Here is a 21,825-nt window from a genome sequence, read left to right as displayed (position 1 = left end):
GGGAAAGAGAAAACCCACATACTCAGAGCATTCCTCCTCTTCTATTTCAGCTCATCCTCTACTATGGAAAATGCAGACAGAAACTCCAGCAAAAGTAGTTCACTGTAGGCAAGGCAGTCATCCTTAGATTGTAAGGCAGCCCATTTTTTAACTGTCTCTTGAATCTTAGTTGTATTCCAATCGTAATTGAGTTATCTGCATCAATTCAGATAAAATAATATGTGTTTTGCTTACTGGTATTGTGTGAACATCAAAGCGAAAAATGTGAACCTGGGCAGCTAAGATGAAGTATCAATTATAAAACTCGACATTAAAGCACGTGCCTTTTTGGTTTTTTTTAATAGGTATAATACTTATGGCAGTCACTGCAGCTGACAATACTTTACACATTTGTTGTGTAGGCTACAGAACCCAAATGGTGAAATCCACATCTAAAATCAGTGTGAGTCAGGCACATTGCAAAGGGCAAGACTGTCAGCTTGCCTGAAAAACTTTTGCTTAGCACCAGGAAAAAGACAGGACACACATTTTGCCTTTTCACTTGACTTCAGCTTAAAAAAACCCCTAAACTCTTAGACCCACACAAGTTTAGACGAGCCAGCATAATGGCGTAACTACAGAGAAGGCCCAAATCGTGCTGACTGACCGACGGCTGAGACACTGCACAACGCAAACTTGACTTGGCTTTGTCTGGCTGAAAGACCAAGCAGAGCGGAGAGCCAACAGGAGGCTGCTTTGCTGACCACTCCGAGTGCCAAGGGGATCGTGCAGCCAAACAAGTCGGAGGGAGAGGGGATAAAGAGCCTTTGCTGAAGCTCTAAACTCATAGCTGAGTTTAGAAAGTGCTATTTTTTGCATGGCTCCTGGAATTCTCAGGGATCTCCCAAGAGCAGTCAGGGTTAATCAGACAGTGTAGAAGCAACTAGTATGTCAAACAAATGCCACTCCTACTAGAAAATGTATGACACTGAGAGGAGGAGAAGGACCAGCCTTCCAACACAAACACCGAGAACTTAGGATCTCACTGCAGTACTGCGTGCACTCACAAGCAGTCTAGATGCTCTTACAACAACAGCAACAAAACCCACACCACGCATGAAATACCGCTGTACAGTTGGCAGAGAAATTCTTGATATAACTGAAACACAGTCCCACTTTCTTAGCAGATGTTTTGTTAGTATACAGGTCAATAACATTTTAAAAATGCCAGATGCCAGCCAGCATCTTATAAATGTAAGCACATAAAATGTACTCCAAAGCCCACGTCTAACCTGCTCTCATGAACTGTGACAGTGCTGGCTGGGAGAGTTTGCATTGCTTAATAAACCCATCCCTGTGCTTCACAGGCAGACTTCCAGCGAGTCAGTGAGGTATGGTCAATTTGAAAATGTTAAGGTTAAGAAGTGAAATGGTGAACACCTAATAGATAGATAGCCGGTATAAAAACCATCAGTAGTCAAAGTAATATCAGCTTTGGGATGTGATACTTCTGCAATTTTTGCTAAATTCATATTATTGCATAAAGTTTATAAGAAAGTTTATTTTACAACTCCGTTTTATCATCAGGAAAGCTTTAGAGATGTTCTTACCATGCTTCAGATGTAGGCAGCTGTCATTCTGGGGCCTGTACCTGTAGAAGATTGTTTTCCTTTAACAAATTTCTGTTACAGAGTTTTTGCACATTCCAAATAAGTTTGTTTGCTACAGCATTACATGGATTTTTTTGGTGTGGTTTTTGTTTTGTTGTTTGGGTTTTTTATGGTTCTTATACCAGCCATGTTTGGTGGGGAAAACAGGGTGTTTTTCTGTATGTATTTTACAGGCAAAAAGGAGACCTCACTGATGCTTTTAGCCAACCTACTAGGCAGCTGTTAGTGTACACAGAAATGTAAAATACAGCAATAAAGAACTACAGTGGCTACAAAAAGGTCAGTGTAAAGTTTCTAGCATCCAATAATCCTACACAGTATTTGAGTCATAGTTAAGTCTAAAGACGATACAACATTGATGGAAGAGAAAAGCAAAGGTAAAGCAGGACAGTGATTGCAGCAATGTATAAGTTCAGCCAAAGATGATGCAGTCAGGACTGCTGCATGGAAAGGCGTAAGGGAAAGGAGACGTACTGTGTGCATTTTCACAAGCTTGCATTCACAGTGAAATATCTTAAAATACCCATCAGAAGCAAGTGTTAGAGAAAAGCGTGTAAAAATTAAATAGCACAAGCCCTGGTTTCTAAAATATACCTGAGGTGAATGGTAAGTAGGAGTTGGTCATGGCCTACCTGATGCTGATTCCTGCAACTTTTCTCTCTTCCTCTTCTTTTTCTTCCCCTGAAAAATAGGCAATTTTACCATTACACACAGAACCTTTCTGTTGCTCCCACACCTCCCAGCACAGAAACAAAAGTCATCTGGACACTGAGAAAGCAGTAGGAAAAACACAATTGTTTTCAGGGTAGTTAAAACCTTTTCTAACTCACTTTCCAACTGTTTCAATGGTAACAAGCTTTGCTCTCAGCATCTATGGAGCAATAGGCACATGAGCAATACAGTTTTATATCTACATGGAATTACAATTTCTGGCAGGTTTTCAGCTAATGCTGGCAGCCGCAAGCACCTAAAAGACTTCTCATGCTTAATAATCTGATGACGCTTATGTTGATATCATAATTTGTGGCTCTTACAAGAGCTCTTCACACATTCAGATACTTACACTGCCATACATGGTGAAAGCAGACAGGGTGCTGAAAGTACCTAGGACGACTGTGAGTTGTCCCCAGGGTGCAAACCAGCCGACTAAAATGTTCAGATAGCGCTCATACCTTAACAAAAGCCAAGTCTCCAATGTGCTGTGCAATAAGCAAACTGCAGACTGCTGTACAGCGAAGCACCCTTAGCGTGACCGAGGTGCAGGACAGAACTGGACGTCAGGCAGGTGTCCTTCTTGGTCGTCGCACTGGCACCAGCGTGCCGGCACAAGCTCATCGTGCCAACCCACTCCCTCAGCCTTCTCCCGCCCCCTCAGCTGTGGAAAAGGCCAGAGCTCCCGGTTTGCACAGTCTTTTAGGAAACAAAAGGTCAGTCTAGACCCACAATTTTAAACTGCAATCATCTCACTTCACTCTAATTACCACTTTGATATTCCTCCATATGACTTCTCTTTATTGTCCTGTATTGTCAGTCAAAGCTTTTTTTTGTTTGTTTAGTTAAAAAAAGTCCTATCTACTTAAATTTTAAAGAAGCCTTCAAGCTGCCAGGACAGGCTCTAACAGATGAGCTCTGGTGAGCCTTGGTGCAGTTGCTGGCAGCAGGACTGCAGCCTGCTACCAACCCTTCTCCCCCCCAGTCAGAGGTTGCCCCACTCAGCACAGCTGGCAGCCATCAACGCATGTCCTGACATAGGCCATGCCACAGTGGCCACAAACTGGAAGGGCAGAGGTGGAGGGACACGTCTTTCCATTAGCCAGGTCTGCAAGGTGATGGGACAGACAGCAGGTGATGGGAGAAACCACCTCAGACCACCGCAGTGCTCACTTGAGGGCCCCAAACACAGGCTACAATGAACCTATAGTAGATGAATTTAAGTAGTTCCCAGTCTGCTCTGACAGTCTGGGCCTACCTGGCTCTTGAGCTCCTGTCCTTATTTATCCTAAGGCTGGCAACAGGGCTGAGCAATGCCTTGTGAGTGAGCTCCCAAATACGAGATCAATGCTAGAAGTTGGAAAGCAGATTTCAAGGTCTTGGGGGAAGTCACAGTGATGTGCTTTATTGCTTAGGCACCAAGGCAATGTTGCTTTACAGAAGAAAGTGCATTAGTGCAGATGTTAACATGGAAAAATCATGCGAGGAAAATTACGTTTCATTCTCTACAGCAGGCTGACTTCAAGTGCTAAATCATACTGAAAGCTGATCTGAGATCCATCTATCAGGTACCAGAAGTGGAGAAACAGAATTAAAAGGCTGAAAATTACTTGCCAGCATTCCCAAATGAGGAAGTTTCTGACAACTCCAGCACACACAGACACTACCACATTATGAAAACACTGTGCTTCTCTTGACTACCATGCAACCCTGCAGGACTACTTTGGGTGTCAGTGATAAAACCATAATAAAAAGCACACAGCTACTGTCAAAAGTTGACTAGCAATGCTTAACATTTTCTTGAAATTTTGGAAATCCCGAATAACCAGGTAAATCAAAATAAAAGAATTAAAACCAAGGAGTTCACCTTTTTTAATTGTACTGTTCTGTCATGTGAAATGGAAGTGATCCCTAAGTCACTTCCAGCTCTCAAAATAGTGCAGTAATATCTGTGCTAAATGAATACAATTTCATTTTTTCACTGTTCAAGTTAGAAAAAATTAAGGGGGGAGGGAAGATGACTGCAGGTCCACTGCTTGGCCTGTATGGTAGAAGGCTGTGGGAAAACCCATCACGTTCTCCAAGTCAACTTTACTGAGTATCCCAGGACCATCTTGAAGGCTGGTGTCCAGCAAGCATGAGCTGGCAAGGCTCAGAAGTGTTTTGATTTTCCAGCAAGTGAGTTCAAGACAATTGAAACGCCTTTGTTTTCAGAGAGTACATCACTAAGGCTCTATTTGTTCCCAGGTATATTTGACATGGTCTGACATACTGGAAATATACCCTACCTGCGTAATGTCATGACAGCTCATCTGCTAGGAAAGATGACTGTATTAAACAGGCAGAAACAAGTTGGTAGGGCTTACAGTAGTGTCCGTGCTTACAAAACTGGGCACGGATATCAGCAAGATCAAGACATTTGCTTTGGAGATGATCATGCAGTTTCTGTGTCAATGCCTTCTATGCCAAAGAGACTCCAGCTTACAATGAAAATTTTTTCTGAGCTGAGCAGTAGCTGTCCCGGGTTGGAAGAGTTGGGTACTTCTACAGTTTCTGTTAACACTGTATTTATGTGCCTCATGCTCTTTAAGGTCCAGAAGACACCCCTGAAGTAGAGAAATACTACCGTCCACCTAATACAGATGGCAAACAGCTGGATACAGCATGTACGCTTCCTATCACAGTAAATAATGTCACAGCTGATGTGGGGATGCGAAGGAGCCCAGAACTCAGGCTGGGATCAGTCTCTCAGGATTGCAGCTTGCGCATTTCGTAACGTAACATTTGACTATGCTGCCAGCTCATTGTAAGCTCAATGGTATAACTGTGCAGTGCAAGCTGTGCAACATGCTATTAACGTCTGTTTGATACTTAATTATAAAAGAATTGTAAGAAAACTTCTTAGCTTCATCAAACAGTATAAAAGCAGAATCTATCATGAAGTTTTGCCTATACAATTTTTTCAGGTTTTATTTTTATTATTAGAGCATTCTAAATTACTTTCACCTAAAGTTCAGTTTGCATTAAGATCCCTGTGCTTTTGGTTCTCTTGAAAGAGAGACATCCCTTTTTTGCTCAGGTCTAAAGATGATTTATGGGTAGCAAGTGATCAAACAGAAAATTATGGAAAAGTCACAGCTACACAGCAGAACATAAGCTTTCAGACAGTACTGACAACTACTTTAAAAAAAACTTTCCATGCTTTTTCCCCTCAAAAACTTTGACCTTCATAAGAAGCATCTCAACAACAACAACAAAATCTCTTTTTTTTCTGGATGCTTGAAATGCAAGCAAATGTGAAGCTTATGTTATATGTTTGTTCACCATCCCTCCATCCAGGACTTTCCATAAGTTTAAGAGAAAAAGAAGAAAGAAAAAAAATGTTAGGTAAAGGAAGTTAATTTGAAAAGAGCCTTCAAGCGAGTAACTTACATAGTTGTCTCTTGCAGACCAGCCTGGATAAAGCTGCATGTGTAGCTGCCTTTCTTTACGAGCTAGTTCATAATATTTCGCTTGTTCTTCACGGGAGAGAGCATGCCACTGCAAACAAAATAAACATAGCATTAAGACTAGGAAATAACTCATACCTAGGCAAAGGATGACATGAGCAAGGGTTTTTGCGACTTTGATTCAGTCCCTCCCCACTGCAAAAGTGAAATTCATTAGCAATTACAAGCACCCGTGTTTGTTAACCAACTTTCAGGAATTTGTCAGCTCCACAATTGCCAAGTGCCTGGAGCAAGACAAAAATCATTTATGGAAACAGGGCTCACCAAATAATCTGCTCACAGAACCACGCTCTCCCAACACTACTTTAAAGGCAAAAAGAACCCCCCAAAACCCAAACAACCCAAAAGCACCCTTTAGCTCCTGACAAAACAGAAAGGTTTTGTGCTGCTTTTAAAGGGCAGCAAGCTCCCCACCACAGAAGGGTTTGCTGTCTTGTTTTCAAGCAGCAGCTACAGATGGGTTTTCAATGCCAATGCAGAGGCTTTTCTGGGCACCAGCAGGCTTCTGTTCCAAGATCAACTGCTAAGCACCAAACTTCAAGGTACCTGCTTTCTGATTTCTTCTTGTTGTAAAAGAAGAAAAGAAAATGGCAACTGCAAAAAGTTTCTGAGATACAGAAACTACAGAACTGCAGTTTTCCAAATTACATGAGTTGACCTCTGTAGCCAAGTAGGGATAAACTTCCTGCTTTCATGTACTTTAAACAATATACAAACAAAACACCTCTCACAACCTGCACATTTGAAAAGGCACCAGCTACACCAGTATCTAATTTTTTTCTTGTTGAAACACCTATCATAAACCTGAACCAGAACGAGCAAAGGCCTTTTATTTGAAATTGGGTTTCACTGCTGCAGCATTAGATGTGTATTCTCGTTTGACTTTTACAACATGCATGGCTGGATGAGGGGAGAAGATATAAAAAAACCCCACAAAACAGTAAAAAGACAGGCATAAAATTATTAAGACACTCATGCAAGAATAATTTACAGAACTAGGATTTCAGATCAGATCACATTTGTATGATTTAATGCGTCATTTTGTTACATGTCAGAAGATGTGAACTAAAGGACTTGTCTGTCTTGACTTGGCAAGTTCAATGTGTTACTGAGAGCACAGCAGTGCAGTCTGTTTGCAACACTCAAACTCCACACGTGCGATCCAAAACTGGAGGGCAGTGAACATTATGCCGTGGCATCAGAGCCCAGAATCACACAAAGCAGCAGCTCTTGAGAACAGAGGTGGTTTCTGTTCAGGAGTGGCACAGGGTATAATAGTAACCAGGATGACCGAACACAAAACATTCAAGAATAATTAATCTCCAAGGAATTACACATTTGATAACACATGTGTTGGTTGTACAACACATTAAAAGTGGAATTTCAGGTACATTCATGGAGAATAGTAACCTGAAAAGTGGAGTCCAAGCTGTGGAAAAAGCAGGCAATGGAGCACTGAAGCTTGATTCATTACCACCATGGAGATAAATAAGCCACTGCCCTCATTCAGGCCAAGAAAATGAGGCTGACACCTAAGATTGATTACTGAAAGTGAGAATGAAAACATGATTAAAGAGACTTGCATGGAAGAATAGAAAAGACAAGCACCAAGATGTCCTTTAAAGGGAAGTAACAAGCACATCAGAGAGTAGGCAGGAATGGGGACGAGTACCAAGAGTCGAGCAAAATGCGCATTTACCCCTGCCGCTTTCCCTTGGAAGACCACCACCAACAGTGAACATGTAATTGTGGGCTGGCCTGCATAGGTTTTTTTTTTGGAGCATGGAAAGAACAAAACATGCCTACAATGCCACAGAAGCAGATGGCTCTCAGCAAGGCTCTGGGATGTGTACTGGGATCATCAGTTCTTGGCTGGTGACTTCAGAGACATTCAAAACTTGACAGGACAAGTCAAGCAACCTGATGTAACTGGACCTGCTTTGAGCAGGTGTTGGACTAAATGACGTCCACAGGTCCCTCCCAACCTACACGACTTTACAATTGGACCACGTTATATTCACTTTCAAGTTCCATCTCCATTGGCATCCAGTGCTCCTATTTGAATGATTCCCCTCTTGCTCTGATGGACATCAGCCTCAGGAAAGACCCAGAAGGTGACCTGAACGCTCCTTGCATGTGTGAATGAGGATATTTCATGCCTGAGGTGCTAACACCGTGATATGAGTGGAAGAGACACCAATTTGAGGATGCTAATGCTGAAAAAAGAAAATCAAGATACTGCTTTTATTTTTAGCTGCATGTTTTATCTTCTATAGCTAATTTGATAGTTGCACATTAGTTAGCACCTCGAGCAGAAAGTGAGCGATCACACCCAACTAAAGGGAAACACACACAAATTAGCAGCACACGTGAGTACACACACACCCTCCTGTACGTACCCTTCTGCCAAGAATCTGGTTGATAGCTGCACTTTCTTTCAGAGTACACTCTGCTACAACGTTCGCTCTCATTTCTTTCATGTACAACATGAAAGCATTCAGAGGTTTCTTAATATGAGGTCTTTTTGGCTCCTGTTCTTTTCTCTGTTCATGCTGAGGCTTCCTAAAACGTGGTGGGGGAAAGGGAAAGGAGAGCAAAAAAAAAAACATCCATTTACCTTCAGCCTAAAAAAACTCAATGGAAAATTACCAACCTGTGGTCAGAGCAGCATTTAAGCAGCAAGAATGAGAATTTCAGTGGTCATGTCCCATCCACTTTCATACCTTTTCAGAGACCTGACTTAATTTAATACTCAGGGAGGATGTCAGGTTGACATTCTCCAGCAAATAATATTTGATCTGTGAATGTGCTCCAAATGCATCACTTGTCTCAATTCTCTTTTTGAATAGCTTTCTGTAGTACCCTGGAAGACCACTGCTACAGGCAGGATGGCTTCTCACTCACTTCTTTCTTAGGCTTTTTCCCTTCAACTACTAAACAAAAAGGTCTGCTTTTTACTAGTAGATTTTGCAGTTAAGACCTTCTACAGCAGAAGCTTGTGAGTTCACACTCAAGCAAGATCCACAGGTGGACAGGTCCATGATTAAGTCTGTATCAAGATGACTGTTGCTGATAGCTAAAAAGTGCTGGACTGAAATGAAAAACAGCTTCATGTCTCCTTACTCTTCTCAAACAGTAGCCCACATCTCCCATTTTAGTTACATGAGCAGAGTTAAAATTCAAGGAGGTCATTAAAGGAATTATTTTTAACCTCTACTCTTCTTCAGGAAGAGTTGATTCTCAAAAATTTATAGATCAAGGGCTAGTGCAGAAAGGCAGACTCACACATGCATTAGCTCACTGTCGTTGTGCGGATGTTCTTGTTTTACTTGAGGTGTTACGATAGCTGGGTGAGGGATTCCAGTTGTGTGAGGGCCTGGAGGACCAGGGATCATGTGATGTGAAAACCTAAAAGAGAAAACAAAGGCAGGTCTGTAACCCTACTGCAGACAGGTGTCAACCACGTGTGACAGCAGCAGAACGCCCCAAGAATGCAAACACTACAGAGCTTGCAATGGAAGACAATTCTGTAAGAGTGCATGAAAAATATTTGGCTAAGATTTGTGCACTGTAGCCCACTTATTGAAGAAAAGCAAACAAACAAATCAGTAAACATCTTGGTTGTAAAGAAGTTATTTTATTACCTTTCAGGCAGTTTTTGCAATGCACATAAGAAACATTTAATGGTTGTACTGTTGCGCTGACCAGCAATAAAAATACACATTTCTTAACCAAAAAAATGTATTTCCACACCAAGATATAAACATTCTTAAAATATCCACCACCAGCCAATGCAAAGGAGGGAACTGCCATGCAGAAACAAATAAAATAAAAGAAGAGTAGTCTTTTCAGGAAGTCCTTGAGGGCTAAGGAATATCTCATTTTTCAAGGTAGAAGAATTTGACATCACTTCACCTGAAGTCACTATCCTTCCCTCAAATGCTTAAAATAAAATTAAATTTTTGAAATCCTGTATTGGGGGTGGGGTGGGAGGTGGAGAGAGGGAGAGACTTTTGTCCTAAATAAACCTTCCTTTCACTTATACAAGAAGGAAAATTGAAAAGAAAACCAAAGTACCACTAACTCCATCGTCCCGCCCTACTAACCCAGGTCATCCTCAGGGATAGCTGAGATGCATCGTGAAGGTGCTGAGCATTGCAAGTTCAAGCGCAGCAGAAAACCTGCATGCTTTATTTTGAACTGGTGGAAAGTACCATTAACATCAAAAGCAAGGTCATGCTCCAAAGGTTTGCTGAATGAGTGCTGGTTAAGGAATGGCACCCATCCTCTCCTTTATCCATTCCCTAGTCCCCTTGCTCTTTTCCTTCATGCCATCAAAATAAAGCGAACCAAATAATTTTATTATGGAGAAAGAATGGGTTTTCCTCCCAGTCACCCTGACAGGCACATGCTTATCATTACCCTGTAAAGAAGTGAAGGGACAGTGATAATCCAAAGGAGCCCACACAAACAGAGGCGAGAGAACCCACCACTTATCAAGTAGCCTGTCTTAAATCCCCATGCAAGAGGATGTGTCTTCTACAGGTCACACAAAAACACCCCAAGAATGATATACTGCAACCTTGTGTACACCAAGCACAGGATGCAGAAGCTGTCTTTAGAGTGCAAAAGCAGAGGAGAGGAGGTCTGCAGTGTGTCATGGCCAAGTCTCAATCAGCATTGCTTGCCTGCACTTAGACATAAAGACACAGTGCCTGATTCACACACCAGTACAAATACACTGTGTGCTGGCATCCCTTGCCATTAGTGGCTTTAGGCTACAAAAAACCTACTTGTGAGCAAGTTTCCACATGGAGTGATACCTGAATGATTCAAGACTAATTACCAACAACTTCAAAATTAGGACTAGAGAACGCAGACTACAGTGATGATCCACCCGGCTGCATATTTGTGTGAGCAGAACCCAAGGATGCACAGTATATATTGCATCTAGAAATGAACTAACTGACTCATTTCAGATGAAACAGCTCAATTAATTGTTGACAATTCACCTGTGCTCCTAATTGCAATACTTCAGAGACCGCCAAGAAAATGCTGAATGAGACCAGTGTGGGATCCAGGCAAACTGTATATACACAAATAAGTTAAATAAAAATGTATGCATAAAGTTTTAGCTGACTGAAAAGCAAGCAGAGGCAGACCAAGATGCAAGCAGAAGAGCAACCTGCCCTCTAATGCCAGCAGCTACTCCCCAGTCAGTCATTCACCTCCTACACCTACCTGGACATGGAAGGGTCGACTGAGAGTGAGGATGGATAGGGCTGCCTGAATCCACTCGAGATGGGATATACAGGCTGACCTTGCCTGAGGTCACAGAAGAAAGGAACCCATCAATCATACGATACGGTATTCAATAGTTACTCTAGAGTTACAAGCACTTGATGGGAACTCGGTACTAGTCACATATAAATAGTAATAGGCAAAACTTTCAAGAGTTCTGCTGTATTCACAGCTAACAAATACTTGAATGCTTTGGACTTTCTCCCTTGCTACTGAAAGATTCCCCATCTAGGTTTCCACTGGGGAGTACAGCAAACCAACCAGCCTTCCTCCCCCAGAGCACATGTGCACGCACACACACACACACACACACGCACACTCCTCTACCTCTACCCCTCTCACCTACTTTTAAACACACTGGAATCAGAGCTGGTTAACTAGCTCTTAGGAAAGAGGCATCTTATTCCAAATAATTCTGCTGTAGACCAGCGTAAGAACACCAGACTGTGAATTATTAAGCTAGAATACCTTCTGAACGGTTTTAAGTTTTTGAAGAATCTATGTGCATCTTCTATAGTGAGGTAGAAGTGGCCAGCTTTTTTAGGAAAGTAGAAGTTTATTTAATAAAAACAACCACAACCACGTAAAAGCCCACAGCAACACAAGTCCATCTTAACTACTTAAAGTTCAAACTTTGCAGTCCAGTAAAAGAAGCTTGCATGAAATTCTTACCTCCTTTATACTCCCACATATACGGAATATGTTGCCAGCAGCCTATCATTTGGACTCTCCCTACATTTTGTTTACTCTTAGTGAGAAACCGTTCAGGTGGTGACTACAATTAACACCCTGAAGTAGCATGCTATGGTGATGCAAACCAACACCAGTTCAGCCCAAATTCCTGAATCAGCCCAGAAGGACCACCGCACATATCAATCCTATCCAAACAGTTCCTTATTGACTGGCAGATCAGCATTTCAGAGGGGAAAAAAAGGGATATTGGTCTTTGTAAGGTTCACGATACAAGTTTCCCACTTGGAGTACGTTACTGGAAATGAGCAGTGATCAAAGGGAAGGGGAAAAAAAAAGTCTCACCAGCACTACCGCACCAAAAGCAGCTGGAAGCCGCATTGTGTAAGGGACGGCTGGATCCGTCCTGCTGTCAGTGAGCTCTGCCGAGCACATCCCTGAGCCCTATGAGATCAGGTCTTGTCTCTCCTCTCCTTTCTCTTTTCCCTCTTCCCTCCCCCCAGCCTCTGCATCAAGAAACCACTCAGAACAGACCGACCACATCTGGAAAACGAATGCCAGGAACTGCCTGGTGGTGGTGGAGGTGGGGAGCATCAACAAATGGGGATGGCGGCAGGGGGAATTATAAAAAAAACTATAGTCAGATACTTCCATATTTTAGTTTGGTATCTGATAGTAATTTGTTCCAAAAAGGCATGTGGCACTTCTTGACAAATTTGCCAGCAATACAGTGTTTCACCATCTTCTGCTCCCTGCTTTTTCTGTCTGTTGTCATCTGAATCATGTTTGCCTCCCATAGACACATTTGAAAATAAAAATAAAAATCTGCATCACTCACTGTGTGGGCACAGACTGGTCAAGGTACAGATTCTAAAGCACTGAAACGGTTGCTGAGTTTCCTTATTCCTTGCTCTGACAGAACTGAGGAGGGTACCTATGAGTACCTATCTACCCCCAGCAGACATGAAGCATCCTGCCAAATTGGTTACGCTGAAAATACCACGTGTTTCCTCCAAAAGGAAAATGATGCCCTGAATGGCAGAGAGATCCTGAGAGGGCTACTATTAGCAAGAGCGGCAAAATCTGCCAATGACAGAGGCTTCTCTCCATACAGAAACTGTACAAAGCAGCAGACTACACAAGTTTTGTTCTCCATTTTGGTGCAGTTTCAAGATTTCCCCCACACACACACTTCAAAGTTCCTTCTTACCTCCTCTCCTCTCAGTAATTGCAATTTTGTTTATTAAAAATTTACATTTAATTCCTCGAGAACTGTTTTTTTGCTATCTTTCCAAATGCCAAGAGCCACAAATCTGAGCCATAAGAAATATATAGACTTCAAAGTGAAATCTGCACACTTCAATTTCTGCATGTGTTCAAAAACCATTCACTTCATTTCAAAGATTGACTTTTTTGATGATAACGCAGTAATTTCTCACTGCAGCGACATTCCTATTTTGTAAATGCTGCGATTAATGAAACAACAGCAAATTATGTGAGCGTGCACCTTTGTCTGAAAAGAATCTAAAAGATCTTACCAGCCAAGAGGTGGTGTTATCTGTCCAACCCCCCCTGGAGACAAGGGATAGAAGGTAGGGAGATCAGGAGCTGGAGGATGCCTGGACATGCCTGTTAAAGAGCACAGAAGAATTAATGACTTTCGCCTCAAAGTACTACGCATGAGCTACAGTTCACAGCTAACACGGCCGAGGCTATGACGGAATTAGTGCTCTGGGTAAGAAACAACCACCTTCTTCGTCAGCGTTAAAAGCAAAAGGCTACCCATGCCACCTTTAAAGTAATAAATAACTTGCACAGGATATTGCAATTCAAAGGGAAATACTAAAAAAACAAAGTGGAAGGAGAGAATAAATGTATGGGTGAGGTTAGCTCTCCTGTCAAGTGCGTTAGGTGACAATGTCCTCCCAGTGGTTTCACCAAACCTGATCAGATCCCAAGGACCTCTTCTAACACAGCATGAAACAAGAGCAAAATAAAGCATTGTCAAAGAGGCAGCACAGCAGAGCTATTAGATTAGGTAAATTGCTACTTGTACATTTTCGCAGGTTCCCTTATGGATTCACAGATTTTGGAAACTTGCTACCACAGAGGATCAGTGGTTAATTAAGAATCATTTTCAGGCCTGTAATGGTCACACTTGATATGATTCATTTGGCTTCCAATTGTCACTCCAGCTCCAACTAAGCTCTTCATCAAGTTGACTCCTGTGGGCTCCAAGGTCAATCTGTTTTGCATTGGTAGTATTTCATGGAAAAATAAGAGTCCCATCAGAAATGATCCATCAGCTCACATTCCCCAGAACACAGAGCCCTACAACTGCAAGAATCACCTCAAGATTAAAGCTAATCCTCGTCCCAGAAGGGCCCATGGTCTACATTCTTCACCTAAACCTCATGCCCCCAGGAGATACGGAATTACAGTTGCAGAGGCCACAAAGACATCGGTTTATTTAAATGTGTTTGGGGAGGAGGGGGCTGAAGCAGAAGGAATTGTTAAGTCTACTTCACATGTTAAATCAGCTGCTTTAAAAGGGCATTAAATATTTATGTTGTGACACTCCAAAGGTCCAAGATGGAGTGTGTGGTACCCTGAGACTTGGTTTATGGATTGATGCTACTGATTTATTTTCCTCCCCTAGTTTGTATTTAAATCTTCTGAATTTAATTATAAGATTTGAAGAATATCTTTCAGGACTGTGCACAGGAAAGGATGAAAAACAACACTGATGGTGTTACTGCTACCTCTGTTCTGGTGTCTCAAAAAAGCTAAATTCTCAAACTCGGGACCACAACCTGAATGAGGATCAAATTTCTGGCCAGTTGTCTTCTCAGAGGTGAAAACCAGCTGGTGGCTGACAGGAAAGGGAATGCTTTATATACCCCAGGGTTTTTACGTGAGAGGGAAGGCTCAGTTAAGGAAAAAAAAACAGGTGAAAACAAGCCCAGTCTCCCATCCTTCTGATCTCTGGTGACAGCTGATGCTCCTGGGAGTGATGACACAACCTTGCCTCCGCCAGACCAAGTTCTGTGCAAGGAGCTGGGCTGCTCCTTCCCTAAAACCTGCATCTGTGACCCACCGAGATGCTGCTGCTTTCTCCGCACCAACACAGTGGTTATCACTAGTCCAAAACTTCTGGTCCCCTATGGGGGCATCCAGCTACCTAATGCTCAGCAAGAACACGTGCAGCTACTGTACAGCCAGCACTGTCCAAAGCAAGCTTTTGCTCATGGGAAGGTTAAGGAAAAAAAATAAAATAAAAGGGAAGAAAGAAGTGACTGCCCCCAGCAAGGCGGTGTCTGTGCATCCATCATGACATGCCTGGGGTGCGAGAGGCAGCCCTGCAGGCAAGCCGCTCTGGGCTCCCTGCTGCCTTCCCGCTAGGGGATTTAGGAGGGAGGAGCATACCGCGGCACTGGGGCTGGGGCAGCGCCTCGCTCCAGACCCACAGTGGGAGGCCAGGACAGAAACAATGGTCGGAGGCGTTTGGCACAGGACCTGAGGGGAAAAAAAATCCTCTCTTTGCAGCAACTGCATGGGCCACTTCACTGGAGCTGCTCCCACACGCCAGAGGCGACAAAATGGGGAGTATGGAAAGACCACACACATCAAGGAGACAATCACAGCCAAACCCAGAGCCCTCCAGTCTGCATTATCCATCCCCATCTCTGCCAGATGCTGTGCGAAGGGACCGAGAGCCTGTTCGGGAACTCCAGAGCGGCACGAGTTCTGCGACAGAGACGCCCCTGGCTGCCACCCAGCACAGCTCCTCACCTCGGGGACAGGGACCTGAGCAATGGGATGCACCAAGGTGGAGAAGGGAGAGGACAAGATGAGGCAGAAAGGAGGACAGGCAGCAGAAACAAGAAACCAGATGTTGTTCAGTTTGGGTCTGCAGGAAAGGAGTACAAAAATAAACCAGGGATACAGGCAAACAACTGGGGTGCAGGAGGGAAAACCCATCACACAGTAAGAGAAAACCTCTTGAGCTCACGAACTGCAGCACTGGGGTGTGCCCCAGTCATCGCAGCAGCTTGGGCAAGAGGTGGAAATCCCGTACTCTAACACACAGTACCCATGGGATTTGAAGGAATGAGCGTGAATATCCTTCTCCTGGGCAGTGATGGAGGAAGACAAATGAGGACAGGAGGTCTCCATTTGCTTCTTCCAACTCTGAAAAATAAATATTATATGTGTATTTAGAGGCCAGGATTTCCAGGTAGAGTGCTTTTTGTATTCCTGCTCCCTAAAGAAAACCCAACCAACTACCCACAAACAACAAAAACCACACAGAGCCACAAGGCTACCATATTTTCTGGATGCAGCCCACCTTATTATTGGTGTAGCAAGGCCAAAATAAAACCTAAGCAGTCAGGGAAAGTCAGCAGTTAAAAAAATCTCACCCTGGATGATGGTGGCTAGACCCCATTCCAGATAAATGGGACAACTGCACATATTGACAGGTGCCTAAGTGAAGCAGCTTCACATCAACGAGGTATAGCAACACATGGTGGGAGATGTGTGTGCAGAAGTGGGCAGGGAGGGGCAACCCCCAGGACACCCTCAGCTCTGGCACCATCAGACTTCACACCCACGCGCAGATACCTCGAATAAAGCCAACACTCCCTGCTCCCTCTCCTTCCCTCCTCACTGCCACCTCTCTCACTCAGGCTTCTCCTCCTCAGGCTCCCTACCCAGACCCATGCCGTCTGGGTCAGTCCTCCCTTGCACCTTCTCAACAACCACCATGTTCCCCTCAGCTTCTTCACCCAATGCAAGCAAGGGCATCCTCTCCAGGAAGGCCCTGGGTTCATCAGGAAGCCGGGCAGGAGCTCTTGGTGAGGGGTGGGGGCCTCAGAGGCCAAGGACTGATCCAGAGCGAGGCTGGTCTGAAGGGCTTTTTTGGTTTGTTTTGAGGACTCCTAGGGGACCAGTCCTATTTATACCAACTGATATATGGAAGAATTTGGAGAGCCAGAATACAAGGACATAAAATACAATTTTGAGTAAAAGGGAGAAAGAAAACGTTTCAATAACACCACTACTGGAGCACTCTTCTCCTGGTTTTGGGAAGGTAAGGAGGGATGATTCCTGTTTCCACATCTGTACGCTGCAAGCCTCGGGCACAACAGGGGGTGGTGAGAGCTGACTGCTGCTTAGTAAGATTTTAAAAGATTTTGACGAGTAAAGCAAGCCCAAATTATCGCATTAGAAAGTGCACAAAGATTTAAACAGCCAACTTAAATATCAGCACCACGGCAGAATTATCATCTCTGAAAGCAGGTATGCACACCTGGAACCTTCCCTCTAAAATACCAATAATAAAGCCGTATCAGTAACGTAGGGGGCACCAGGACTGCTCTGCATCCTGGCCGGGACAGGATGGGCTCACCTTGTTTCGAGCTGACGTCGGAGGGGATGTGAGACGGGTGTGACCCCGGGGAAAAGTGCTCATCACTGTAGGTGATAAGAGGGGTGAGGGGGTGAACCGCATGAGAAGGCTGTACCACTGGCACCTTGTTTGACTGCAAGAGAAAAAAAAATAAATTAAATAGTGTTAGTGAGGTGGGGTTTCTGCATTTTAAAAAAAAACCACACACTTCCAAAATGCAGTTTTTACATATTTGTATTACTGAAGCAGAGGGAATGGATGGACAGACATGACATTGGTGCTGGTGGGTGGCAACCAGGTTTGCTGCCAGAACCAGCATCTGAGAAGGGATGCAGGTGTTGAGAAAATGCAGGTAAATGGGTGGGACCAGGAGCAGGAGGAAATGCATTTGGGAGATGTGGAGACGGGGCTGGGAAGCAGTGGCTGGAGAGCCGCAGGGCAGGAGGAGCACCATACGAGTCACGCAGGCACCACACACCAAGGACCGCAACCAGAAGACAGCAGAGCCAGCAGCACTGAAGAAGCCCTTCGGTTACAGGATCAGCGTAAAAAAAAGATTTAAAGTGCAGGTTTGCCGCATCTCCAGCCTTAAAAGCAACACGAGCATCATTGACTTCACTTCATCGCTCTCCTGCACTGACCACAGCACAGCACAGTGAGGACAAGTCCCCGCCGTTGCCAGAGGGTACAGTTGGCTTTTCCCCTGGGAACTTTAAAAACCCCACTTGAAATCTCCTGGTCTAGGTAGCAGATAACTGACCCTCCCCCTTCACCCCCCCCCCAAAAAAAAAGCTTAATTTCATATATAAGCAGTTGGCAGCGGCCTCTCAGAGGGGTCAGTCAGGGAGGAGACCTACTGACTGCCCGCGGACAGCTGGGAGGCCTCTCGCCGTATCATGCCAAGGAGAAATCAAAGTGCTACAAATACCCCAGAGGGTCCCAAAATGGGTGCCGTAAGGCAATGTCCATGCAGGCCGAGACGCACGCTTCCCATCAGCCCTTCCTGCAGAGGTGCAAGAGAGAGGGCAACTGGCATGATGGAGGAATGTCACCCAAAATCATGCTCTTGGATTAAAGCTGCAAGCCAACAGGACTTGTCTGTCCTGATAAAATGCTGCCATATTATGCTGCTTGAAACACAAGTTGCTCTTCCCATGGTGCAAAGTGACAGTGATGATGTCAGTGTGCACTCTGCCACTCTGTACCCTGCCCTTTAGCAAAAATAATGATGTCCCAAACAAGTTTTTATTAAAATTATTTTTTTAAAAAGACAAAAAAGCCCCCAGTAGTCCTTCAGAAAGAAACACTGATAAAAACTCAGCAATGACAGCCTGTCAAATACCAGGAATTAAGAAAAGAAAAAAAATCATTTAAAAGCCCAATGAAATTAATTTTCTTTGAGCTCACTATTGAAATCCTGACACAAACAGATGTTAGGACAATACTCCCAAGTACAAAACCTGGATTTCTTTGGACTTCCAGAAGCAGAAGGGTTATTAAATGGACAACTCAATATATTGTTAAGGCTGTCAGGAGTAGAGGAAAGGGAGCAAATAGGAACCAATGCAGCATTTTCTGCTTGCCTTGTTTCCAGAGCACCACCTTAAGGAACTTGCATTAGCAGGCAGTATCTTCTTAATGTCTGACCTATCCCTCCAGTCATATAGCTCAGAATCTGGTGCCATGAATTTTTGCTAAATTATGCTATCCTTGCTCTCCTCTTAATTTTACGGTTTTCAACACAGATTTGCTTTCCTGTGGGAAAGAGATAAGAACCTGAGGATTTTAATTTAAGCTTCGGCCTTGTCTTATATTTTGCAAGATGGAGAGAGAAAGCAGCGCTAGTAGGTGTTTTAAAGCCAACAAGCATTAGGTCCATTTTTTGTGACCAAATAATAAGAGCAATATGAATTCTCAATAATATATATGAGTTGAGTTGTAAAGGGGATAGCTCAGACAGCTATTCATCTTCTCTGTCTATATAAATTCAACAAAAAACAGATGCCAACAAATTTCAGACGATTTAGAAATCAGGCCTCAGTCTTTAGCTACGAGACCTGTGGGCCAGCCCACCATTCAGCAATTACTTTATCAACAATAAACTGTATATTATGAATAAAGATCAAGCAATAGATGTATTTAGGTCACACACATGCAGCTGCTAATCAGCATTAATTTCTCAAAATTTAGTAATTAACATTTTGTATTATACTGGATGTAATTGTCATGCACGCCCCTGGAATCAGGGTTACTTGCTTTCAGAAATCACTCATTTGTACTTTGAGCAAGCCAACCCTCAGACCCCCTCGCTCCCCAGCATCCTGCAGATTTTATTTTATTTTCTAATTCTCAGCACCTTATCCCCTAAGCCCACAGCAGCGGCTTTCAACGGGTGAAGGAACCGTGAGAAGTCAGGAGAAAAGCAAACCGCTTGTCAGCGGGCTTAAAATTAACATACAAACAGGCTGTATCTCCATTAAGAGCATTTGGGGGTCTGCAGAGCCAGAAACCGGGGAAAAAAGGTAGCAATAATAACAATAATAGCAATAACAAAAAGCTCTCCAGCCTGCCTGCCCCACACAGCTTTGGGAGGACCTAGGGAGCTCTGGTCACCTAAATCCTGCTGGGCACCCAGACGTGCCACTGGATGGGGGCTTGATGGGCACAGGCTGAGCAACCTCATTCCCTGTGGTCCCACCAAGACAACCCCGGTGACTGACAGGCAGAAAGCTCAGGGTGACACGTGCAAAACAAAACCAGGATGAGAAAGGCCTGATGACGTATTTTCCAAAAGCCCTATGGACTAAATCAGTTCTGTGGGGCATCTGCCCTACAAGTCAACCCAGATGGATTATCTGGGCCCTTCTCCCAGAGGAGGTTCAGGCCATAAGGGCAAGATCTCACATGCAGACCTGGATGCACCTTTCACTGCCCTCTCAACCCTCCCACCCCTGGACCAGGATGAGGGGATGAGCAGATTGGCCCCACGAGCCCCAGCTGGCCCACAGACACCTTCACTCTTGGGGACATCTGGATTGGGGATGATGCTGAAGCATCTTATACCGCCTACTGCTTGCAAGGAGCATTATGACCCCAGAGCCTTTTCAGGGCTGAGTGACATGGTCAAAATCCTACCTCACGGTGAGCTACAAAACGGCCCTAATTAGAGTCCTCCTACTGCAGCCCAATTTCACTGCCCATAAGCTTCCTCCTCCTCCCACAAAACATGCCACTCCTACTACATTCAACTCCCCAAATCCTCTGCAGACTGTGCACACAGCTGGAGAAACACTTGAGTGATTGACAGAGACCTGAACACAGGGACCACCCATCTGGGTCAACGTGATGTCCATGCAGGGCAAACTTGGTCCCCCACGCTTGGCTCAGGCCCTGCTAACCAAGCCAGCAACCACCACGGCTCTCCCCAGCACAGTGGTGACATGTACATCTGATATAGGCACAGTTCTTGAAGTGACTTTTCTCCTCAACACAACCTTAAGAACCTTCCCCTGCAAAACCTGATCAGTCCACACACCTTCGTTAAGACAATAATTACTCACTGCCCAACATGAGGTTCTTCAGTATTTCAGTACAGAAATTATACTCCATCCACACTCCAAAATGTAGTATTTTGGTGCAAGTTGGTACCTAAGCAGCTTCTAGAAACACAATAAAGCAGATGAGGACGCACTTATTTCCAAGAGAGTCTGAAGAAGTTGAAAACTCATTGAAATGGTTCCTAACACAGCTCTGAAACGGCGTATGTGGTGTAATTCCACACCACATCAATTTAGTCACCTTAATTAAACTCTAGGCCTAAGCTTCTTCACCTGTCCTGGAACGTAAAGCAAATTGAACATACAGCCTAGCTCAAGATCTGCAATTTGGAAAAAAATAAATAGCTAAAAATGAGGACCTGCGGCTTACAAAGGTGTAAGGCTTTAAGGCACGTTGTCACACCAGTGTCATAACCCATTCTGAACCTTAACGGTTAATGGCGAAGGGATCACCCACACTTGTTGGTCTGGGGACACCCAGCTGTGCTCTGCAGGACCTAGCTCAAAGGGACACTCACTCCTAAGTGACTAAACCTATAAGGCCTTCTTGGAGGCTGCTGGCCCATCAGGGCTCTAGTCCCACAGCACAGTCTCACAGCAAAGCCTGCGGCACCATCTTTTGGGAACTGGCCTTGCCTGCAAAGGACCTCTCCCCAGCCCTCCCTGGGGAACTTCTGCTGCTTTGTCATTTGCTCATCAGCTTGGCCTTCACAATCAGGATGTTTTGTTTCTCCCCAGCATGTGCTCAGGCTGAGGTGAGGCAGTGCAGGCTGAGGACGGTCCCCTGGAGGGACATCAATAGGGCAAATAGGCAAGGCTGGGAGAAAATACATCTACTGGAAACAGCTGGAGCTGAATTACTTGGCCAGTCATTGCACGGATGAAGCTGCTATTCAGTTTTATGACCGACCTGAAACAAACAAAAAAAAACCAAAATCCCCAACCCTGACCCAGCAGTAAGCATTCCCTGGCAAGAGCTTTACCATGCACTGGACAGC

The 21,825-nt window shown here is 44.2% G+C and overlaps 1 protein-coding gene across 1 annotated transcript in view; it reads right to left on the bottom strand.

The window, feature by feature from the left end:
* Positions 1-21,825, bottom strand: part of LEF1 (lymphoid enhancer-binding factor 1) — a gene marked incomplete at its 5' end in the record, with an annotated part of 66,286 nt that overhangs the window by 11,111 nt on the left and 33,350 nt on the right. The window contains 6 exons of the mRNA XM_010188069.1: positions 2,282-2,330; positions 5,793-5,900; positions 8,269-8,431; positions 9,155-9,277; positions 13,399-13,489; positions 17,271-17,403. Coding sequence (XP_010186371.1) covers positions 2,282-2,330; positions 5,793-5,900; positions 8,269-8,431; positions 9,155-9,277; positions 13,399-13,489; positions 17,271-17,403 — 667 coding nt within the window. The remainder of the gene's footprint in view (positions 1-2,281; positions 2,331-5,792; positions 5,901-8,268; positions 8,432-9,154; positions 9,278-13,398; positions 13,490-17,270; positions 17,404-21,825) is intronic.

The sequence above is a fragment of the Mesitornis unicolor genome, unplaced genomic scaffold (assembly GCF_000695765.1).
Source record: "Mesitornis unicolor isolate BGI_N332 unplaced genomic scaffold, ASM69576v1 scaffold45900, whole genome shotgun sequence".
Classification (NCBI taxonomy): domain Eukaryota; kingdom Metazoa; phylum Chordata; class Aves; order Mesitornithiformes; family Mesitornithidae; genus Mesitornis; species Mesitornis unicolor.
Note: the sequence above shows the minus strand (reverse complement) of the source record. Positions and strands in the feature narration are given on the sequence as shown.